General features: G+C 45.5%; 1 protein-coding gene across 1 annotated transcript in view; it reads left to right on the top strand.

Annotated features, from left to right (window-relative positions):
* LOC115472576 (ATP-binding cassette sub-family A member 9-like) overlaps positions 1-20546 on the top strand; it is a 200452-nt gene that overhangs the window by 14240 nt on the left and 165666 nt on the right. Inside the window, exons 2-4 of the mRNA XM_030206869.1 lie at positions 6926-7032; positions 11414-11618; positions 16945-17103. Coding sequence (XP_030062729.1) covers positions 6928-7032; positions 11414-11618; positions 16945-17103 — 469 coding nt within the window. The 5' untranslated portion in view covers positions 6926-6927. The remainder of the gene's footprint in view (positions 1-6925; positions 7033-11413; positions 11619-16944; positions 17104-20546) is intronic.

The following is a 20546-nucleotide window of genomic DNA, read 5'->3' as shown; positions in this document are numbered from 1 at the left end:
CCGCTGTTTTCCTGGGAACTGGTCTCCCCTCTGGTGTCCTGCTTCGTTGGGACTTCCTGCTCTGCCATTTTGCCAAGTAAGAGTGGCTTCCTGCACTCCAGCACCACTCGCTCTCCCAAACGTGGGGAATCCTCCTGCGCTGTAGCATTCTCCTCTGCGGCCATCCCTGCTCCTCCAGCCCGATTGGCTGGCGCCTCCTGCTCCAATTTGCTGGGCGGGCGTGGCATCCTGCCACCCGGCAGCGCAGTTCCTTGCCATTCTGAACCTTTTTGTGGGGAACACTGTGTGGCCTCCTGTGCTTTCTCTATCGAAAACCACTCCTTGTCTTCACCTGCCTTTCTTCCTGCATTCTCCTTTAAGAGGCAGCTCCCTGCTGGAACATCTCCACTTTCAGCCCTGCTGCAGGCTGATTAGCTGGAACATCCTGCTCCTCAGAGCTTTGTGGGTGAGGCCTCCCAGGCTGTGCTGGGGCAGGCATTTTTTCCTTGCCGTCTGCTCCTACTACAGTGAATGGGAACAGGACAACCTCCTCTTCTCCAGGTAAGTTCTCTGTTTCAACTTCCACCACCACTTCTGTGGAAAAAGGTTTCTCTCCTGAAATTCCAGCCTCTGTTTCAACTTCCACCACCACTTCTGTGGAAAAAGGTTTCTCTCCTGAAATTCCAGCCTCTGTTTCAACAATGTGAAAAGTCTTAGTGTTAAAGTTTTTTTCCTGTTCTGCTCTCCCGCACTCAGGTGTTCTCAATGAGGCTTCCACAGCCCCACCTTCAGTCCTGCTTACTCCAGAAGCTGCCTGCAGAGGCCCCGACTGACTAGCAAGGTATTGCATGAATTTCAATGTATTTTGGGTGCTAGTTCCTGGCAGCTCCCCTGATGCTTCAATGTTCTGGGGTCCAAAGCCTGGGCTGATTCCTTCCTGCTCTGTTTGTTGCTTCCACTGTACCGAGGCTGACGGGGCCTGTCCCCCCGAGGCCATCCTGTCTCTGTTGATATAGAGTTGTCTCAGAGGATTTCCAGGGCCTTTCCTCAGGGCCCTCAGCAGCTGTTCTTTTTTCTGGAGAAGCCTAAGCAGCCTGGTTTCCTCTTTCATATAGGTCTTGCGATGCTCTGCTGGGGCCAGCCTGCTCAGGGCTTTTGCCATTTTGACTCGCTTCCCCAGGTCCACCACCTCCTTCTCCGTACTTTTAATTCTCTTCACCATTTTAATTATGCCACTGGCCGGGTCCTCTGGATCCTGGCAGTAGTCCACAAGCTCTTCCTCCTCTAAATCGTCACTATCCTCACTGCCTTCCTCCTCCACCTCCGGCAGGGCCTCTTGACAGATCTCCATTACCACTCTTTCCTTCTCAGACCAGCTCTTCTCTAGGGCCTCCGCCAGCTCTCTCCCCCCCTCACCTGCTGGACGTCGTGCGGCCGCGAGGGGGGTACCAGTCCGGCTTCCTCCCTTGGAGTCTGGCCCTCTTCTATCCACAGGGCTCCTTTCCCTCCTCCCTGCGGCACTGCAAGGGAGGGGACCGCTTTTCCTGACCCTCTGGTCCCTGAGCCCAAGAGGCCCCATGGCCTGGGCCTGTCCTGGGGAACGCTCCCCAGAGGCCCTCCACATCCTTGGGGAGGGAGTTAGGCCTCACTCTCCTCCCACTGGAAGTCTGCAGAGCTCTCTGAAACACCTCCTTCCACCTCGGCAGACTGGATGAACCGTGCAGGTCTTTTTCTGCCGTCATCTACTATGTTACTATGTTACTATGTTAATTGTGGGCCCCAGGAGTTTGGGGAGTGATAAGCTGTTTTCCTCCTGGATGGGCACTTGTAAAGTGTCAACCCACCCCAGGCTGCCAGGGGTGGAGTTGAGGAGAGAGCAATGAGTGCTGAATTAGACTACAGGAATGAGCCAGTGAGTACTGGGATTGGGGGTGGGGGTGATAATCTAGGGAGAAGACATTTTTACACATCATTGTTGATATTCAGTTTCTGTAGAATATTTATAAAGGAAGTTGAGAAACAGTAGAATCTAGAGGTTATGAATCTGAAAAAAAAAATAGGAAGATGAAATTATGGTACAGTTAAGAGGTTCATTTGTGTTATAGCAAATTTATGACATGCAGTTTGGTTACGTAAGCTGAGTCAGGGGAAAGGGTCACCTTAGAAAGAAAGAAAATGCAGTTTGGTTTATAGAATATCCCCTCATTCCAAACTTTTATTGCTTATCTGAAATGCATACAAATCTGACCATTCCCTCAGGTAGACTTGTAAAAGATAATTTTATAATGGGTCACCTAGGTTGGAAGTCTACGTAGTTGGCTAGTTTAGAAACAGATATAGGGCACCTATGCGTCTTCTTAAAGACGCTTCACAGATCATGCTGAGTTACAGCCAAAATTCACTGATGTCCAGGGCTGTAGCAAGATTTGTGTGGCTGGTGTGATCATTTAGGGTGCAGTGGAAGAAAAGCCTCAATCTGGAATTCTGCTCTGTTAGGAGTCTTTGATCAGATGGTCCTTTAACCTATGTATAGGGGAGGAACAAGAAATCTCAGCCTTGGTATCATACACGTGTCTTTATGTAAGCTGAACACCTTTGGCATAAAAACAAGAATAAGTCAACTGATGCCCTCAACCTATGCAAACTCAACAATACTACAATGCCCAAATCTGAGTTGCTAACAAAAAAAAGACGTTATTATTCTACATAAATCCAACTAGTGTCTAACTCCACTAAACAACTTTTTGCGACATTTACCCATCTGGTTTCTCTGCCTCTTAAAAACTCTCCTACTATTCATCTCACTTCTGAAAATTTGGCCACACGTTTTTCAAATAAGATTCAGAAGTTACAAGATATCTTTCCACCTCTGCAGAACCTTCCTTCATCCCCTGTTTCCCCATCGCTTGCTTCTTCACCGCAAGTTAACTCCGTGTCTTGGTCTACGTTTGAGACTCCATCGCTTGATTCTTTAAACAGGTTATTATCCTGATTACGCATAAATATTTGTTACTTAGATCCATTACCAACTGGTTGGTTAACTCAACCATCACTTGGGTTACTTCCTTTCTTCATGGTTTCCAACGGTCTTTCTCTACGTTTAGTGCCATCGCCACTAAAACATGCCTTAATTAAACCACTCTGTAAACTCAGATTCATTACAACTTAATAATTACCGTCCCATCTCCAACTTATTAGTTCTACAACTGCAGTCATACACCGAATCATTTAATGCCTTACATTCTTGCCAATCAGGCTTTAGACAAGGGTATAGTACAAAGACCGCAATCATTGCTTTGCTAAGTGAACTCTGTAGTAATTTAGAATGATGTAAGATTGCACTGGTGGTGTTTGTAGATCTTTCAACTGCGTTTGATCTCATTCACCATACTCTTCTATTACAGCATCTGACCTCTTTAGGCATTTCGGGTACAGTTCGTAAGTGGTTTACTTCCTTTCTGGGCCACCATGCTTTTGCAGTCGTCCAAGGCACTTCCACTTCTGCCTCACACTCGCTCACCTGTGGGGTTCCTCAGGGCTCAGTTCTGTCACCCTGTCTCTTTAATTTGTTAGCTCATTAGCGTTACTCATTCAATCCCTTGTAATCGGCTCGTACTCTTATATGGACGATTTCCTACTAAGACACTACACTGACCCACAGGCCATTAATTTATCAATTCTGGTCGCCGCATCTCAAGAACGATATAGTAGAACTGGAAAAGGTGCAGCGAAGGGCGACAAAAATGACAGCGGGGATGGGATGACTTTCCTATGAGGAAAGACTAAGGAGGCTAGGGCTTTTCAGCTTGGAGAAGAGACAGTAGAGGTATATAAAATAATGAGTGGAGTGGAACAGGTGGATGTGAAGCGTCTGTTCACGCTTTCCAAAAATACTAAGACTAGGGGGCATGCGATGAAACTACAGTGTAGTAAATTTAAAACAAATAGGAGAATTTTTTCTTCACCCAACGCATAATTAAACTCTGGAATTCGTTGCCGGAGAACGTGGTGAAGGCAGTTAGCTTGGCAGAGTTTAAAAGGGGTTGGATGGTTTCCTAAAGGACGTCCATAGACCGCTACTAAATGGACTTGGGAAAAATCCTCAATTTCGGGAATAACTTGTATAAAATGTTTGTACGTTTGGATACCTTGCCAGGTGCCCTTGACCTGGATTGGCTGCTGTCGGGGACAGGATGCTGGGCTCGATGGACCTTTGGTCTTGTCCCAGTATGGCATTACTTATGTACTTTTACAAGACTGCCTAGGGGAAGTCGCTAACTGGTTGGCATAGCACCATCTTGTTCTAAATCCTAATAAGACGGTTTCAAGTTGGATCACTGGTTGCTCCCTTATTCCCAAAGTAAATCCACTGATAGACTGATTACACCTGTCACTTCCTTCAAATACCTTAGACTCATCCTAGATGAGGGCCTTCATGCTACCATCGGCATTTTTGAACGGATTGATTTATGACCGATGAGCTGGGTGATTGAACAGCTGTGGTCCTGAAGCAGCGGAATGTGAAACGGGACCCGTTGACCACAGTTGAATCACGGCCTGGGAGGAGAAAGCCTGCAGTTAGCCGAAGCTAAGTAAAAATAAGTTTTGTACAGCTTACTCGGCAGAGCGGCTTTGTTATTGAGCATTAAGAAAAAGAACTTAAAAAAAAATGTTTTAAAATAAGGGGGTTTGTAGAAACGCCTGTGATGATGAATTGGTAGCCTTCACCCCATTTATATCTGTGGGAGGGGCTTGTTTTTGAGGCGTTTTCCTCCTTTAACTGAAGAACTCTGACTTGCACACTGATTGCTGTGTTCTGTATTTATAAGTACAGTGAATGAATGGAACCAGTTTCCCTTTGATATTGTTAAGTTGTATTGTAGAAAATCTTAGCATCATATCTATGCTAGTTGAATGTTCTACTGATTATTAGCTGCATCATTAATATTATGCTAACATTGTATTATATCTCTGGTATTTGAATTCCAGGGTAGTTCTATTATTAGGTTTCAATTTACTGTTTTCAAGTTTACCTCATTTATTCTATTTATGTTTATTCTTGGTTATTTTACTCTTGTTATGCTGTTAACAAAATTGTAAGTTTTATGTTAAACTGGGTGAAATTCTTCATAAAGGTGGTACATAAATCCCAATAAATAAAATGAATAAACTACATGACAAGGTTAGGTGGAGAATATAAAGGAAAGGGGAAGATATGTATCTACCCAAATTACTGAAATTGTTGGTGGACAGATTGGACGGGCTGTTTTGGTCTTTATGTGCTGTCAATTTCTGTGTAACCATGGATCGATAGCTAAGGTCAAAGGACTGTTCGTTCCAAATCTATTTGCTTTCAGTCAAGCCGTTACATCAAAGTGCTTCTATTGTTTACGCAGGACTTTCACCCCAGTTCATTTAGGCAGAGCAGAATGGAATGGGAAACCAAGAGAGACTGGGAGGCATTGAACTCTCAAATTAATACTTTATCCAAATAAGTACTTTTCAGCTCTCAATCTGATTCTGTTTTGACAAGAAAAATTCTCCTGTTTGTTGTCTATGGATTCTTTCTTATTCTTCTCGTCTTCTTCTTTCTTACTTTTTTCCAGCTCTTGAACATCTGGAGCTAAAATCCACCCCCGGTTTCCTTTTTCTACTTCCTCAGGTCCCTGCAGGCGTTCAACTTTGCCTTCTCACAAGCAGCTTTAACTGTCCCTATTGAAATTTGGAGGCCTAACTTAAGTCAAACCAGAGCAGTAAAAGGCCTGGGTGACATACTTTGGCAGAGCCCTGTGAAGCATACTGAAGCTGGTTCAGAAACAGGGGAAATCTACTAGAAACTCCCTTTTGAAAAACCTGGCATGAACCTTGTTTTAAATGTACTTATTTTGCTAATCATTCTTGGTTCCTTTCCGTGACCCCTTACTACTACTATTTAGCATTTCTATAGCGCTACAAGGCATACGCAGCGCTGCACAAACATAGAAGAAAGACAGTCCCTGCTCAAAGAGCTTACAATCTAATAGACAAAAAATAAATAAAGTAAGCAAATCAAATCAATTAATGTGAACGGGAAGGAAGAGAGGAGGGTAGGTGGAGGCGAGTGGTTATGAGTCAAAAGCAATGTTAAAGAGGTGGGCTTTCAGTCTAGATTTAAAGGTGGCCAAGGATGGGGCAAGACGTAGGGGCTCAGGAAGTTTATTCCAGGCGTAGGGTGCAGCGAGACAGAAGGCGCGAAGTCTGGAGTTGGCAGTAGTGGAGAAGGGAACAGATAAAAAGGATTTATCCATGGAGCGGAGTGCACGGGAAGGGGTGTAGGGAAGGACGAGTGTGGAGAGATACTGGGGAGCAGCAGAGTGAATACATTTATAGGTTAGTAGAAGAAGTTTGAACAGGATGCGAAAACGGATAGGGAGCCAGTGAAGGGTCTTGAGGAGAGGGGTAGTTATGAGTAAAGCGACCCTGGCGGAAGATGAGACGGGCAGCAGAGTTTTGAACCGACTGGAGAGGGGAGAGGTGACTAAGTGGGAGGCCAGCAAGAAGCAGATTGCAGTAGTCTAAACGAGAGGTGACAAGGGTGTGGATGAGGGTTTTGGTAGAGTGCTCGGAAAGAAAGGGGCGGATTTTACGGATGTTGTAAAGGAAGAAACGACAGGTCTTGGCGGTCTGCTGGATATGAGCAGAGAAGGAGAGAGAAGAGTCAAAGATGACCCCAAGGTTTCGAGCTGAGGAGACAAGGAGAATGAGAGAACCATCAACAGAAATAGAAAACGGGGGGAGCGGGGAGGTGGGTTTGGGGGGGAAAATGAGAAGCTCGGTTTTGGTCATATTTAATTTCAGGTGGCGTTGAGACATCCAGGCAGCAATGTCAGACAAGCACGCTGAAACTAATCATTCTTGGTTCCTTTCCGTGACCCCTTCTCGCATATTGTTATTCTCTTGATTCTAGGAATGGTTCAAGAACACCACCGAAAGCCGAGCGTGTGCCAGCAGACTGCAGCTCTGCTCTGGAAGAATCTCCTGGTAAAATGGCGGATGAAACTGCGGAGTTTACATGTGAGTAATGCACAGTTTACAATGCAAAGTTTACAGGTGAGTAATGTACAGCTTACAATGCAAAGTTTACAGGTGAGTAATGTACAGCTTACAATGCAATGTTTACAGGTAGTAATGCAAAGTTTACAGGTGAGTAATGCACAGTTTACAATGCAAAGTTTACAGGTGAGTAATGTACAGCTTACAGTGCAATGTTTACAGGTAGTAATGCACAGTTTACAGATGAGTAATGCACAGCTTACAGTGCAGCTCCTTGTGATCCTGGGCAAGTCACTTAACCCTCCATTGCTCCACGTACAAATAAGTACCTATATATATAAAACTCACCCTCAACGTTCTATTGTCTGCTGACGTCACTGAAGCCAAGGTTCGTATGTTCGAAGCTCTGAAGCCTCGAAGATCACAGTCTCTGGGCCCCGCCCTCGCGTCAAACGCTATGACGTTGAGGGCGGAGCCGATTCTCACCGCCAACGTTCTACTCAGGCCACAAACTCCGGATTTCCACACTGTAGCTCTGCTCCGCCCTCGCGCACGAAAACCGCCACCCACACAGAGCTACAACGGAAACAACAGCGGTGCACGCCACGAACCAGGTAAAACCGCGACGACCCATGCAGCCATGAAACCCTTGCTAGCGCCCGTTTCATTGCTCTCAGAAACGGGCCTTTGTTTACTAGTATACTATATAAACCACTTTGAATGTAGTTGCAAAAAAAACCCCACAGAAAGGAAGTATATCGTCCCATTCCCTTCCCCCCCCCCCCTCTTTCCCTTACAATTCAAACTTTACAGGTGAGTAATGCACAGCTTACAATGCAGAGTGTGAAAGAAGGAAGTTTGATGTTAAAAAAAAAAGAAAGAAAAATGTCCCCCATGGAGCAGGTTTGTAGTACTGCCTGATTACTGCTTTGCTCTTTCAGTGATAAGAATTGGTTTAGAATAATGAGTGGAATGGATCGGGTGGATGTGAAGCGACTGTTCACGCTATCCAAAAATACTAGGACTAGAGGGCATGAGTTGAAGCTACAGTGTGGTAAATTTAAAACGAATCGGAGAAAATTTTTCTTCACCCAACGTGTAATTAGACTCTGGAATTCGTTGCCGGAGAACGTGGTACGGGCGGTTAGCTTGACGGAGTTTAAAAAGGGGTTAGATAGATTCCTAAAGGACAAGTCCATAGACCGCTATTAAATGGACTTGGAAAAATTCCGCATTTTTAGGTATAACTTGTCTGGAATGTTTTTACGTTTGGGGAGCGTGCCAGGTGCCCTTGACCTGGATTGGCCACTGTCGGTGACAGGATGCTGGGCTAGATGGACCTTTGGTCTTTCCCAGTATGGCACTACTTATGTACTTATGTACTTATCATTTGATTAGCAAAGAATCAATCCGGCTTTGTTACGTCATTCTCCGAAACTGAAGGATCTTGTCATAATGAATTTTCTGCACATTTTAGCTGGGATACAGTATGCGTTATTTATAGGGAATAATTATCGTTATGTGAAACAATGGACTTAACGTTTTGCAGAATACAGAATAAATATCTCGATGCTCAATGCTAGCTGGCCAAATTCCAAGCCAAGAAGATGAAAGATCTACTTTTGGCTATATCAAAAAATGAATTAGCCTTGCTTTAATGATATGAAGAGTGTGAACTGTGGAAGAAACCACTGGACCATTGTTTAATACCATATAAATACCATATATTGCCAATTTTTATTCAGTGGAAAGGCGAACTGTAAGCATTTAATGATAGACATATTAACATTTTTATTTAGAGGGCAATTCTCAAAAGCCATATATCCGGGGAAATAGCAACAGAGATACACCTTATATCACAGAATTAGTAAGATGTAAGTAGGTGACATCAGCACTTGCAGAGGAAGGGTTTCCCCAGCATGCACACGACTTCCTAACCAGCCATTACATCATGAGACCTTAGGTAGGGCTTGAATGTGACTAGAGAGAGCAGGATACACCAGCTCAGGCTGTTCTAAGCATAGGATGCATCAAGGTGGAAAGTACAGTCAGGATATGATACAGACGTTCAAATATTTGAAAGGTATTAATCCGCAAACGAACCTTTTCCGGAGATACGAAGGCGGTAGAACGAGAGGACATGAAATGAGATTGAAGGGGGGCAGACTCAAGAAAAATGTCAGGAAGTATTTCTTCACGGAGAGAGTGGTGGATGCTTGGAATGCCCTCCCGCGGGAGGTGGTGGAGAGGAAAACGGTAACGGAATTCAAACATGCGTGGGATAAACATAAAGGAATCCTGTTCAGAAGGAAAGGATCCTCAGGAGCTTAACCGAGATTGGATAGTAGAGCCGGTAGTGGGAGGCGGGGCTGGAGGTTGGAAGGCGGGGATAGTGCGGGGCAGACTTATACGGTCTGTGCCAGAGCCAGTGGTGGGAGGCGGGACTAGAGGTTGGGAGGCAGAGATAGCGCTGAGCAGACTTATACGGTCTGTGCCAGAGCCGGTGGTGGGAGGCGGGGCTGGTGGTTGGGAGGCGGGGATAGTGCTTGGCAGACTTATACGGTCTGTGCCAGAGCCGGTGGTGGGAGGCGGGGATAGTGCTGGGCAGACTTATACGGTCTGTGCCAGAGCCGGTGGTTGGGAGGCGGGGCTAGTGCTGGGCAGACTTATACGGTCTGTGCCCTGAAGAGCACAGGTACAAATCAAAGTAGGGTATACACAAAAGTAGCACACATGAGTTGTCTTGTTGGGCAGACTGGATGGACCGTGCAGGTCTTTTTCTGCCGTCATCTACTATGTTACTATGAGTTGGCAATGGAAGGGAAGAGCACAGATAAGAGTAGCTGACTTGAGAAATGGAGTTGATGAGAAGAGATATTATGAGAGATTAGAAAGGGAAGATCATCAGAAGATGCAGTAAAGACCCCAAGTTGTAGGCAAGTACAAGAAGTAAGAGCAAACAGGAAACCAATGTAGGGACCTGAGAATTAAGGCTATATGCTCATGCTGGCATTTGAGGAAGATAAAGTCATGCAGTGAACATTGAAAAACGTGTAAGAGAGAAAGATAGTTGAGTAGGGAATCGGTGAGGAGCAGGCTGCGGTAGTCTATGCAGGAGATGATAGAGTGAATTCATAATGGAAGAGATGGATTTTGGTAGTGTGATATGAAAAGTAACATCACACACACACACACACACACACTGCTGTAGCATGATAGATTGTCCATGCCAGAAGGAGATTCTTTTATGGATTTGCACTCGATTGGGCTAACATTAAAGATTGTGACGACCCCTAATAAAGGCTAGCCCCAAAACTTGGCCAAGTAGGCTCATCCTATATAATAATTCTCATCTCCAACGTTCTATGGATCTGGCTGCCTGTGTTCGTGACTTCTTTGGAGTTGGTTTGCTAGGCTCCGTAGCGCAGGCTGACATCACCACTGACATCACCGTAGCCATTCTCTCTCTCAGCTGTGGTCCCGCCCTCATTTCCTGTTTCCGCAAGGGCAGGACCACAGCTGAGAAAGAGAGAGAAGGGCTGAGCCTGCATGTGTTTTACCACTGCTGGCTGCTGCCATAACCCTGACTTGGTAAGTGAAGATGACTCTTAAAAATCGGAGGGAGGGGGCCTGGAACTGGAAGGGAGGGAGGGAGGAAGAGAGGGATGATGCCCCTGGAACTGGGAGGGAGGGACCCTGGAACTGGGAGGGAGGAGGGAGGGAGGGAGGGAAGGAGGGAGAGAGGACCCTGGAACTAGGGGGGACCCTGGAACACTCGCACCCAAACTCACTCTCTCTCTCTGTCGCACACACACACTCGCACATTCACTCTCTCTCTCTCACACAGTCACTCTCACACACACTCTCTCAAACATACACACTCCGATGAAAAGCTTGCTAGCACCTGTTTCATTTGTGTCAGAAACGGACCTTTTTTACTAGTTCTTCAATAGAAGTCTGGTTGTGACTTTCCGGTTGTTTCCTTCTTTCCTTGACCACCTCTGCTGTTCTCTTTGGACTCGTTTAGTGACATGCCATGACGTGCCCATACCCTGCCCACATTTACACCTCCCTGGCAGTTGTGCAGAAAGCAACTTGTGTGCCCTGGTTACAGAATAGTGCCTAGCATTCAGGCATATATATTCCAATGATTGGTGGCAATGACGTATATAAGCACTAGATGTATCTGCAACATATTTGTGCTACATTAATGTAAATTTAGGCAGCAGCTTGTGCAATTTTATGATGATGAAAATGTTGTTAAAATTCAGTTTTTGCTATGCCATACTGCTTTAAATGAGTAAAACTTGACATTATCTTGATTTCTTATTAATATTTCTTAAATTCTATGTTGCCATGTTTTAAAAAAAAATGTTTCTGTAACATTTTTCTTTCCGTGTAGGAATTCTTGCTATCGCTGCTTTTCTTAGTACTCTATCTTATAGTGTTTTCTGAACAACTCATTCGGGAACATTATGACATCCCACCAGTCGTCCTTGGGCGCATGGATGACTTCAACGCCACTGAGTTAGTGGTCGGATATACTCCAGTGAGCCCAACTACAAGGCACATAATGGAGAAAGTGAAACAGGAGTCCTTTCTGCAAGGTACACTATCCATACCTGCTATACGTAATAAAAGCCAATTATAGGATAGTCAAGCCATTGTGACATCACTGATGAGGTAGGCAATGATGGAATGAGGCATTATGACATCACAATATCTGGTTACAGGGGGAAAGTTATTGATGTCAGCTGCCGTTAAGATGTGCTACTTTACCACTAACTTGTGCTATTTTAGCACAGTTCTCTATGCAATAAGACCAGGTTACGAATAACTGGAGTTAAAATAACATGTTGATACTTCCACCTTAAAATTTGATTGTTGTTTTAGGGGGGGGAGGGGTTCTATAAAGTATAGAAGTATACAGTTTACTAAGGATAATTAATGTATATTAATTCATTTTTTCCACCCAGCAGTGCCCACAAACTCTTGGCACAATTTTAAAAGTTTTGTGTGTTGGTTTCTCTGGCTGCAGGAGCAATCCTATTAGTTCAGCTGCGAAAGTAACTTCTGGGCTGTAAGACAACATGAGAAGCCCAGAGCCATTACTGAACAATCCAGTGCAAAATTAAACAAAAAAAAACAAGAGAACATTTTCAATTATTATAAAATGCAAAAAAAAAAAAAATCACCGTGCTTCTGCTTATACTCTTGACAAGGCTATAGGTTTTGCTTCAAGGTTGATATTTGTGGTCCAGAATCTGACCCATGTGGACTTTTTAAATAAATTACATATTTTTTTAAATGAACCATAGAAGAGACTATACCAATATAAAAACATTCTACAGGTAATATTGGAGGACAGCAATTCATACAAGATATAGAGAGTGGGGCAGCGGTAGAACAAGGGAAGGGGAATATGGAGGAGCAGGGAAGAAGAGGAGATTAAAGAGGAAAAAGATTAGAGATACCAAAGGTGCTCCTGGCGATATGAACAGCAAGCATGACTGCCATCAACAGGAACTAAGATTTAGTACTGCACCAATATCTATATATATAAAACTCACCCTCAACGTTCTGTTTGCACTGACGTCACTGAAGCCAGGTTCGTAAGTTCGAAGCTCTGGCCACACAAAATCACAGTCTGTGGGCCCCGCCCTCACATCAAACGTTATGACGTTGAGGGCGGAGCACGTTCTCAGCTCCAATGTACTGCACTGTAGCTCTGCTCCGCCCTCGCGTCAAAACTCTATCGGTTCCTACTGCAGGGGCATTCACATGACGCAGAAATCTTCTGTTTCGGCAGGTCAGTGGGGTGGGGGAGCCTTCAGAGAGGGGGGAGCGCCGGCAGCGACGACATCAGTGGGGGTGGAAAGGGGTGCACTGGCAACACATACATCGGGGGGAACGGAACAGTCACGGACGCTGGGGGGGGGTGTGCAAAAAGGGCCAGGGTCACAGCACATTCGCACGGAGGCTGCAGGGGGGGCGGCGACACACGGAGACACAAAGGGACGGAGGGGAGCCTTGCTAGCGCCCGTTTCATTCCGATTTGAAACGGCCCTTCGTTACTAGTCATTAATAACACTGCCAAATTTTGCTTTTTTTGAGGCGGTGAGGGTTAGAAAATGAAAAACAATTCCAGTCCCTTAACCTCACCCAGTAATTTTCTTTCATGTACACCGTCCAGATTTGGCAAACTGAAGTCCATTTTGCCTCCTCTTCTTAAATTCAATCCATTGGTGCTTGTTAAGATTACAAAATTGTGTTCAAGATGCTGTCTGTTTTATAAAATTCAGAGGTCTGCCTCTGTATTATTCTGAGAAGTAAATTTTGTCCAGACAAAGTCAGTAGAACCCCAATATCTTTCTTGCAACATAAGAAGACAAATGTCAGTTAATCTTTGTCCACCTACATAGCTCAGGAATTTTGCTGAAATCAGGCCAACTTATTTGGATAGTCACTGGTAGATAGCGTGACTTAACCAAGGTCATGCACACCTTTGAAACGGTTGCACATCTGAGCAATAACAGTTGTTTTATCAAGAGACTCATGTACACTCAATATTTACCTGGAATAATTTAATAAAGGGTCGTCGTCCCCCTGCAGAGTAGATGGCTAAAATGTTACAGTAATTTACCATATAGACCATGATACCACTGTAGAGCAGGGTAATGCCTGTCCTACAATCTTGAATATTTTTTAGAGAGGGAACAGTTAACAAGATATTATGTGATTATTATTATTATTATTAGCATTTATATAGCGCTACCAGAGGCACGCAGCGCTGATCAACTGACACAGAGAGACAGTCCCTGCTCAAAAGAGCTTACAATCTAAAAATACAGACAGACAAAACAATTAAGGGTGAGGAAAGTACTGGGTGAGAAGGAACAAGGGGAGGGCAATTGAGTAGTGGTTAGGAGCCAAAAGCAGTGGTGAAAAGGTGGGTTTTCAGCATAGATTTGAAAACAGGTAGAGATGGAGCTAGACGTACAGGCTCAGGAAGTCTATTCCAGGCATAAGGTACCGCAAGGGAAAAGGAACGAAGTCTGGAGTTAGCAGTGGAGGAGAAGGGGGACGACAAGAGAGATTTGTCCAGTGAGCGGAGTTCACGGGGAGGAATGTAGGGAGAGGTGAGAGTGGAGAGGTAATGGGGGGGCTGCAGAATGGATGCATTTAAAGGTCAGTAAGAGAAGAACTCGAGGAGTGGGCTAGTGTGGGTATAACGATTTTGGCGGAACATAAGTCGTGCTGCAGAATTTTGGACAGACTGGAGAGGAGAGAGATGGCTCAGTGGAAGACCAGTGAGAAGTAAATTGCAATATTCCAAGCGAGAGGTGACAAGAGTTTGATAAGGGTTCTGGTATTTTTTCACAGAGAGAGTAGTGGATGCTTGGAATGCCCTCCCGCGGGAGGTGGTGGAAATGAAAACGGTAACGGAATTCAAACATGCGTGGGATAAGCATAAAGGAATCCTGTGCCGAAGGAATGGATTCTCAGGAGCTTAGTCAAGATCGGGAGGCGGGGCTGGTGGTTGGCAGGCGGGGATAGTGCTGGGCAGACTTATACGGTCTGTGCCAGAGCCAGTGGTGGGAAGCGGGACTGGTGGTTGGGAGGCAGGGATAGTGCTGGGCAGACTTGTATGGTCTGTGCCAGAGCCGGTGGTTGGGAGGCGGGGCTGGTGATTGGGAGGCGGGGATAGTGCTGGGCAGACTTATACAGTCTGTGCCAGAGACGGTGGTGGGAGGCAGGGATAGTGCTGGGCAGACTTATACGGTCTGTGCCAGAGCCGGTGGTGGGAGGCGGGGCTGGTGGTTGGGAGGCGGGGCTGGTGGTTGGGAGGCGGGGATAGTGCTGGGCAGACTTATACAGTCTGTGCCAGAGCCGGTGGTGGGAGGCGGGGCTGGTGGTTGGGAGGCGGGGATAGTGCTGGGCAGACTTACACGGTCTGTGCCAGAGCCGGTGGTTGGAAGGCGGGGCTGGTGGTTGGGAGGCGGGGCTGGTGGTTGGGAGGCGGGGATAGTGCTGGGCAGACTTATACGGTCTGTGCCCTGAAGAGCACAGGTACAAATCAAAGTAGGATATACACAAAAAGTAGCAAATATGAGTTATCTTGTTGGGCAGACTGGATGGACCGTGCAGGTCTTTTTCTGCCGTCATCTACTATGTTACTATGGTAGCGTATTCAGAAAGGAAGGGGTGAATTTTGCTAATGTGATGGTGGAAGACATCCATTCAGTACATTTCTTAGCAACTGGTTCCCATAAATAATTTGGAGCCCCTTTGACTAAGCCGTGTAAGGCTCTATGCGTGCCCAATGCGTACCACAATGGCCTTACCACCTGACTACCGCGTGCCTCTTGCGGTAATTTCATTTTTGGTGCATGTCTGCTACGCGCATCTGAAAAATACTTTTTATTTTTGGACGCGCGCCAAGTGGCATCTGACACGCTTAGGTCATTATCACCCAAACTCTTTACCGCTAGGTCTATGGCTGGCGGTAAGGTCTCAGAACCAAAATGGACGTGTGGCAATTTTGATTTTGCCGCACATCCATTTTTGGCAAAAAATTTAAAAAGGCTTTTTTTTTGTATGTGCGCTAAAAAATAATTCTGTGTGCGTCCAAAACCTGTGCCTGCACTACCACAGGCCACCTTTTACCACACCTTTGTAAAAGGACCCCTTGGTTTCTGAGACATCCCTGTAAGTGTGGGCTGGTAGTAAAATGAAGGTGCTGAGCTGGGCATGTGTGCCTCACTCAGTGGCGTTCCTAGGGGGGCTGACACCCGGGGCGGATCGCCGATGTGCCCCGCCCCCCGGGTGCAGCGCCCCCCCGGAACAGCGTGGCACCCCCCCGGCGAAAGAACCCCCAGTCCCCTGGCGAAGGAACCCCCCCCAGGTGCACGCCGCTGGGGGGGGGGGGGGGGGGTGCCGCGCACCTGCCGGCTCTTCGTTTTCATGCTCCCTCTGCCCCGGAACAGGAAGTAACCTGTTCCGGGGCAGAGGGAGCATGAAAACGAAGAGCCAACAGGCACGCGGCACCCCCCCCCCCCCCCCAGCGGCGTGCACCTGGGGCGGACCGCCCCCCCCCCCCCCTTTGTATGCCACTGGCCTCACTTTTTTTTCCTCTAATAGCTCTCTCTCAAGTGAGGGAAGGTTGGAAATCATCCCAGTGAAAACCTGTTAGCCAGTGGCGTAGCCAGACAGCCAGTTTTGGGTGGGCCTGAGCCCAAAGTGGGTGGGCACAAATTTTTCTCTGCTCCGCCCTCCCTCCACCACTAAACCCACCATTTCTCCCTCCTCTCCACCCCTATGCCTACTATTTCTCCCCCTCCCCACCTATCCCCTCTGTATGCAGCATGTGTCTCTCCCCTCCACCTCATACACAGCCAAGACTTCTCCCTTCCTCACCCCTCCACCTCACCTCTCCACCTTGCTGCATCTCTCCCTTTTCCCCCCCGTGCATCTCCCTCACCCACCAACCAAGCCTCATCTTTCCATCTTCCCTCCCCCCTGTGCAACATCTTTCTTTCCATCAGCTGCTGTGTCCCCTGTCTTCCCTCCCCCATGCGACATCTTTCCCCCATCATCCCTCCCCCCCCCCACCGTGCAGCTGCAGCATCTCACCCTCCTTGCAGGCCCGCCCAGCAGCAGTGTTCCTGACGGTGATTCTACTCGCAGGCTCCGCTCACAGTCGAAGGGGCCCGGTGGCGGGTGGGACTGCGGCGCCGGGCCCTCCTTGGAGGCCCGGGCCACGGGAATTTTGTCCCTCCTGTCCCCCCCTCTCGGCGGCCCTGAGGGTAACATCAAGATGTCATTCGCCTGCCCTCATTTGGTGTGAAATCATATCCCCTTGAAGTTTTCCTGTAGAAGATATTGCTTTTGAAGATTGCCTTTTGGTAAACATAATTTTCTTATTTAAAACAGGCATAAGAATGGAGGCTTTTGAAGATGAAGCACAGCTGTACCGGACTTGGGTTTCTAACCAAACATTAGTGGGAGTTGTCTTTAAAGATTCATTTTCGTATTTGATTCGGTATCACGAGTTCGCTACCACATATCCAAACGAACACCTCTCATCAATAGGTAATAGAATGAAATCCTATTCAATCTTTAAAGCAAAGAGTATTTTTATCTGTTTATACTAAACCTGCACCTTATTGTTGTAAACTCATTACGAGTCTCATTTTCGAAATGGAAAAACGTCCGGAAAATGGCACAAAGCAGCAGATGGACATTTGTCTTGCAACAACGTCCAAATCGCTATTTTCAAAACACATTTTTTAGACGTTTTTCTATGCAGTTCATCTGCTGTGCGTTCAAATCACATGGGGGCTTGTTGGGGGCATGTTGGAGGTGGGATTTGGGCGTTCCTAACACTCGGACATTTTTCTGCCATAATGGAAGAAAGCAGAAACGTCCAGGGCTGAAAAGTAGACACTTTGGGCTAGGTCTGTTTTAATAACAACTATCACAAAAACGTGCCCCAAATGACCACTGGAGGGATTATGGCATTAAGGCGAGTCCTTTGTTTTATTAGAATCAACTCAACAGTTTCAACTTGCTGATAAAAGTACAGCAGTATACTATTTGCTGTTGATATTTTGACTTAACAGAGGAAAAGACTTCAGATGCTCGGCTCTCAGTGATACAATTACCAATATGGACGCTGGGCGAGCTTCCTCATTAGTCTTAAAAACCTCCTAGAGTTAGATAATTACTTTATATTTTTGCTTTTTTCTTTTCAATATTAAATTTAACTTTTCACTTTAATCTAGGACTTGATTATACAAGGCCACTTATCTTAGGGGGCCTTTTTACTAAGTCGTGTAAGTGCCTACGTGTCCCCAATTATTATTATTATTACTATTTGTTACATTTGTATCCAACATTTTCCCACATATTTGCAGGCTCAATGTAGCTTACATAATACCGTGAAGGCATTCGCCAAATCCGGTACGGGATAGGTACAAAATGTTGTATTGGGATAGGGAAGATAAGATTCAATCAAGTTGGGTTGAGGTAAAAGAGTTCATTAATGTCCAGTACGATCTTTAATAGTGAAGTGTTGCAGGGTTGAGTTGGGTCATTTGGATATGCCCTTCTGAATAGGTGAGTCTTTAATGACTTTCTGAATTTTAGGTAATCATAAGTTGTTTTCACCACTTGTGGCAATGCGTTCCACAGGCGCGTGCCTATGTAAGAGAAGTTGGACGCATGGGTTGTCTTCTATTTTAGTCCTTTGCAATTTGGGTAATGGAGATTCAGGTAAGACCGTGATGAACTGGTACTATTTCTGATTGGGAGATTGATTAGGTCAATCATGTAATCTGGGACTACTCCATAGATAATCTTATGGACTAAGGTGCATATTTTGAAAGATGCGCACCAGTTCCGAGTTACTGCTCGGCTACTGCATGGCCCGGGCAGTAATTTCATTTTTGACGTGCGTTCACTAGGTGCGCCAGAAAATAATTTTTATTTTCTGGCATGCGGCGCTACCAGGCGGTAAAAGGCATTTGATGCATGTAAACCATTACCGCCCGGTTAACGTGTGAGACCTTAACGCTAAGTCAATGGGTGGCGATAAGGTCTCAGACCCAAAATGGATGTGCGTCAATTTTCATTTTGCCGCACGTCCGTTTTCGGTCAAAATTTTTTAAAAAAATGGCATTTTTACAGGGGCGCTGAAAATGGATCTGCGCGCATCCAAAACACGTGCTTACACTAATGCAGGTCATTTTTCAGCGCACCTTAGTAAAAGGACCCCTTAATTCGGTAAGGTAATTTGTTTTAATAGGTGAGTTCTTAAAAAAAAAAAAAGACTGCAAAATGTCATTCTGTCAGTCTTAGTCTTGCACGTTAGGTAGCAATCTCTATCTCCAAAGCAAAAAAAAAAAAAAAACTGGGAGCAATGGAACACCTTTTTGATCGATGGGACAAAAGCAAACCAACCTCCGGTCCCACCCCCAGCTTTCCTAGTTGCTGTTGTTGCATGGGGCAAAACATTGGTTACACCATGGCCCTAGTTGGCTTATCTCATTCCACTACTTATGAAAGAAGCCACATAAGCACCGCCATGCTGGGAAAAGACCAAGGGTCCATCAAGCCCAGCATCTTGTCTCCGACAGCGGCCAATCCAGGCCTCAAGAACCCGGCAAAACCCCCCAAAAATGTAAATTTAATAATGATCAATGGACTTTTCCTTCAGGAATCTGTCCAAACCTCCTTTAAACTCGGCAAGGCCAGCTGCTGTCACTACATTCTCTGGCAATGAGTTCCAGAGTCCAACTACGCGCTGAGTAAAGAAAAACTTTCTCCGATTTGTTTTAAATCTACCACATTCTAGCTTCATCTTGTGTCCCCTGGTTCTAGTGTTGCTAGAAAGTGTAAACAAATGCTTCACATCTGTCCGCTCCACCCAACTCATTATTTTGTAGACTTCTACCATATCACCCCTCAGCCTTGCATCAGGAGCTTTTCTCTGGTCTTAAAGTCTCTCGCTGAGGCAGGTCAGTTGTTCAGATGGCTCATCTCTTTCAAGTTGAGGAAGATGGCTTAGGAGCTGACCATCTCTTAGCAGGAATATTTACATTACATTATATCAAAGTCTTATCAGCCGCTACGACCAACAATTTCTAAGTGGATAACATGAAGAAAAAGAGCATACTCTCGACAATTACACAAAATAATCCAAATTTAAATTAAAATAAACATCTATAAATTAGAGATATACTTTCTAAACAGTAAAGTTTTCAATAATTTCTTAAACTCAGAATATTGTTCTGGGTTCCTCAAAAAAGGAGGAAGGGAGTTCCAATTAGAGGCAGCCTGATACGATAATGACGATTGATGAGGACGCAGAGCCTTTCATTTACAAGCAGAAGGAAAATCTAAAATAAAGAAATTTCTAGTAGCTCTGCCATGATTCCTATTGAAAAATATATAATTACTGATCAAATAACCAGGAGAGTCCCCATGAAAAGCCTTAAAAGTCAACAGCAAGATCTTAGGGATCCTTTTACTAAGGTGCACTGAATGATGATTCATAATTGGAACTTAAGTAGAGAGGTGTGGTAGCCGTGTTAGTCCACTCTTAAAGGTTATCAATAGAAATCAAACAAAATAAAACATGGAAAAGAAAATAAGATGATACCTTTTTTATTGGACATAACTTAATACTACTACTACTACTATTTAGCATTTCTATAGCGCTACAAGGCGTACGCAGCGCTGCACAAACATAGAAGAAAGACAGTCCCTGCTCAAAGAGCTTACAATCTAATAGACAAAAAAATAAAGTAAGCAAATCAAATCAATTAATGTGAACGGGAAGGAAGAGAGGAGGGTAGGTGGAGGCGAGTGGTTACAAGTGGTTACGAGTCAAAAGCAATGTTAAAGAGGTGGGCTTTCAGTCTAGATTTAAAGGTGGCCAAGGATGGGGCAAGACGTAGGGGCTCAGGAAGTTTATTCCAGGCGTAAGGTGCAGCGAGACAGAAGGCGCGAAGTCTGGAGTTGGCAGTAGTGGA

The sequence above is a fragment of the Microcaecilia unicolor genome, chromosome 6 (assembly GCF_901765095.1).
Source record: "Microcaecilia unicolor chromosome 6, aMicUni1.1, whole genome shotgun sequence".
NCBI lineage: Eukaryota > Metazoa > Chordata > Amphibia > Gymnophiona > Siphonopidae > Microcaecilia > Microcaecilia unicolor.
Note: the sequence above shows the minus strand (reverse complement) of the source record. Positions and strands in the feature narration are given on the sequence as shown.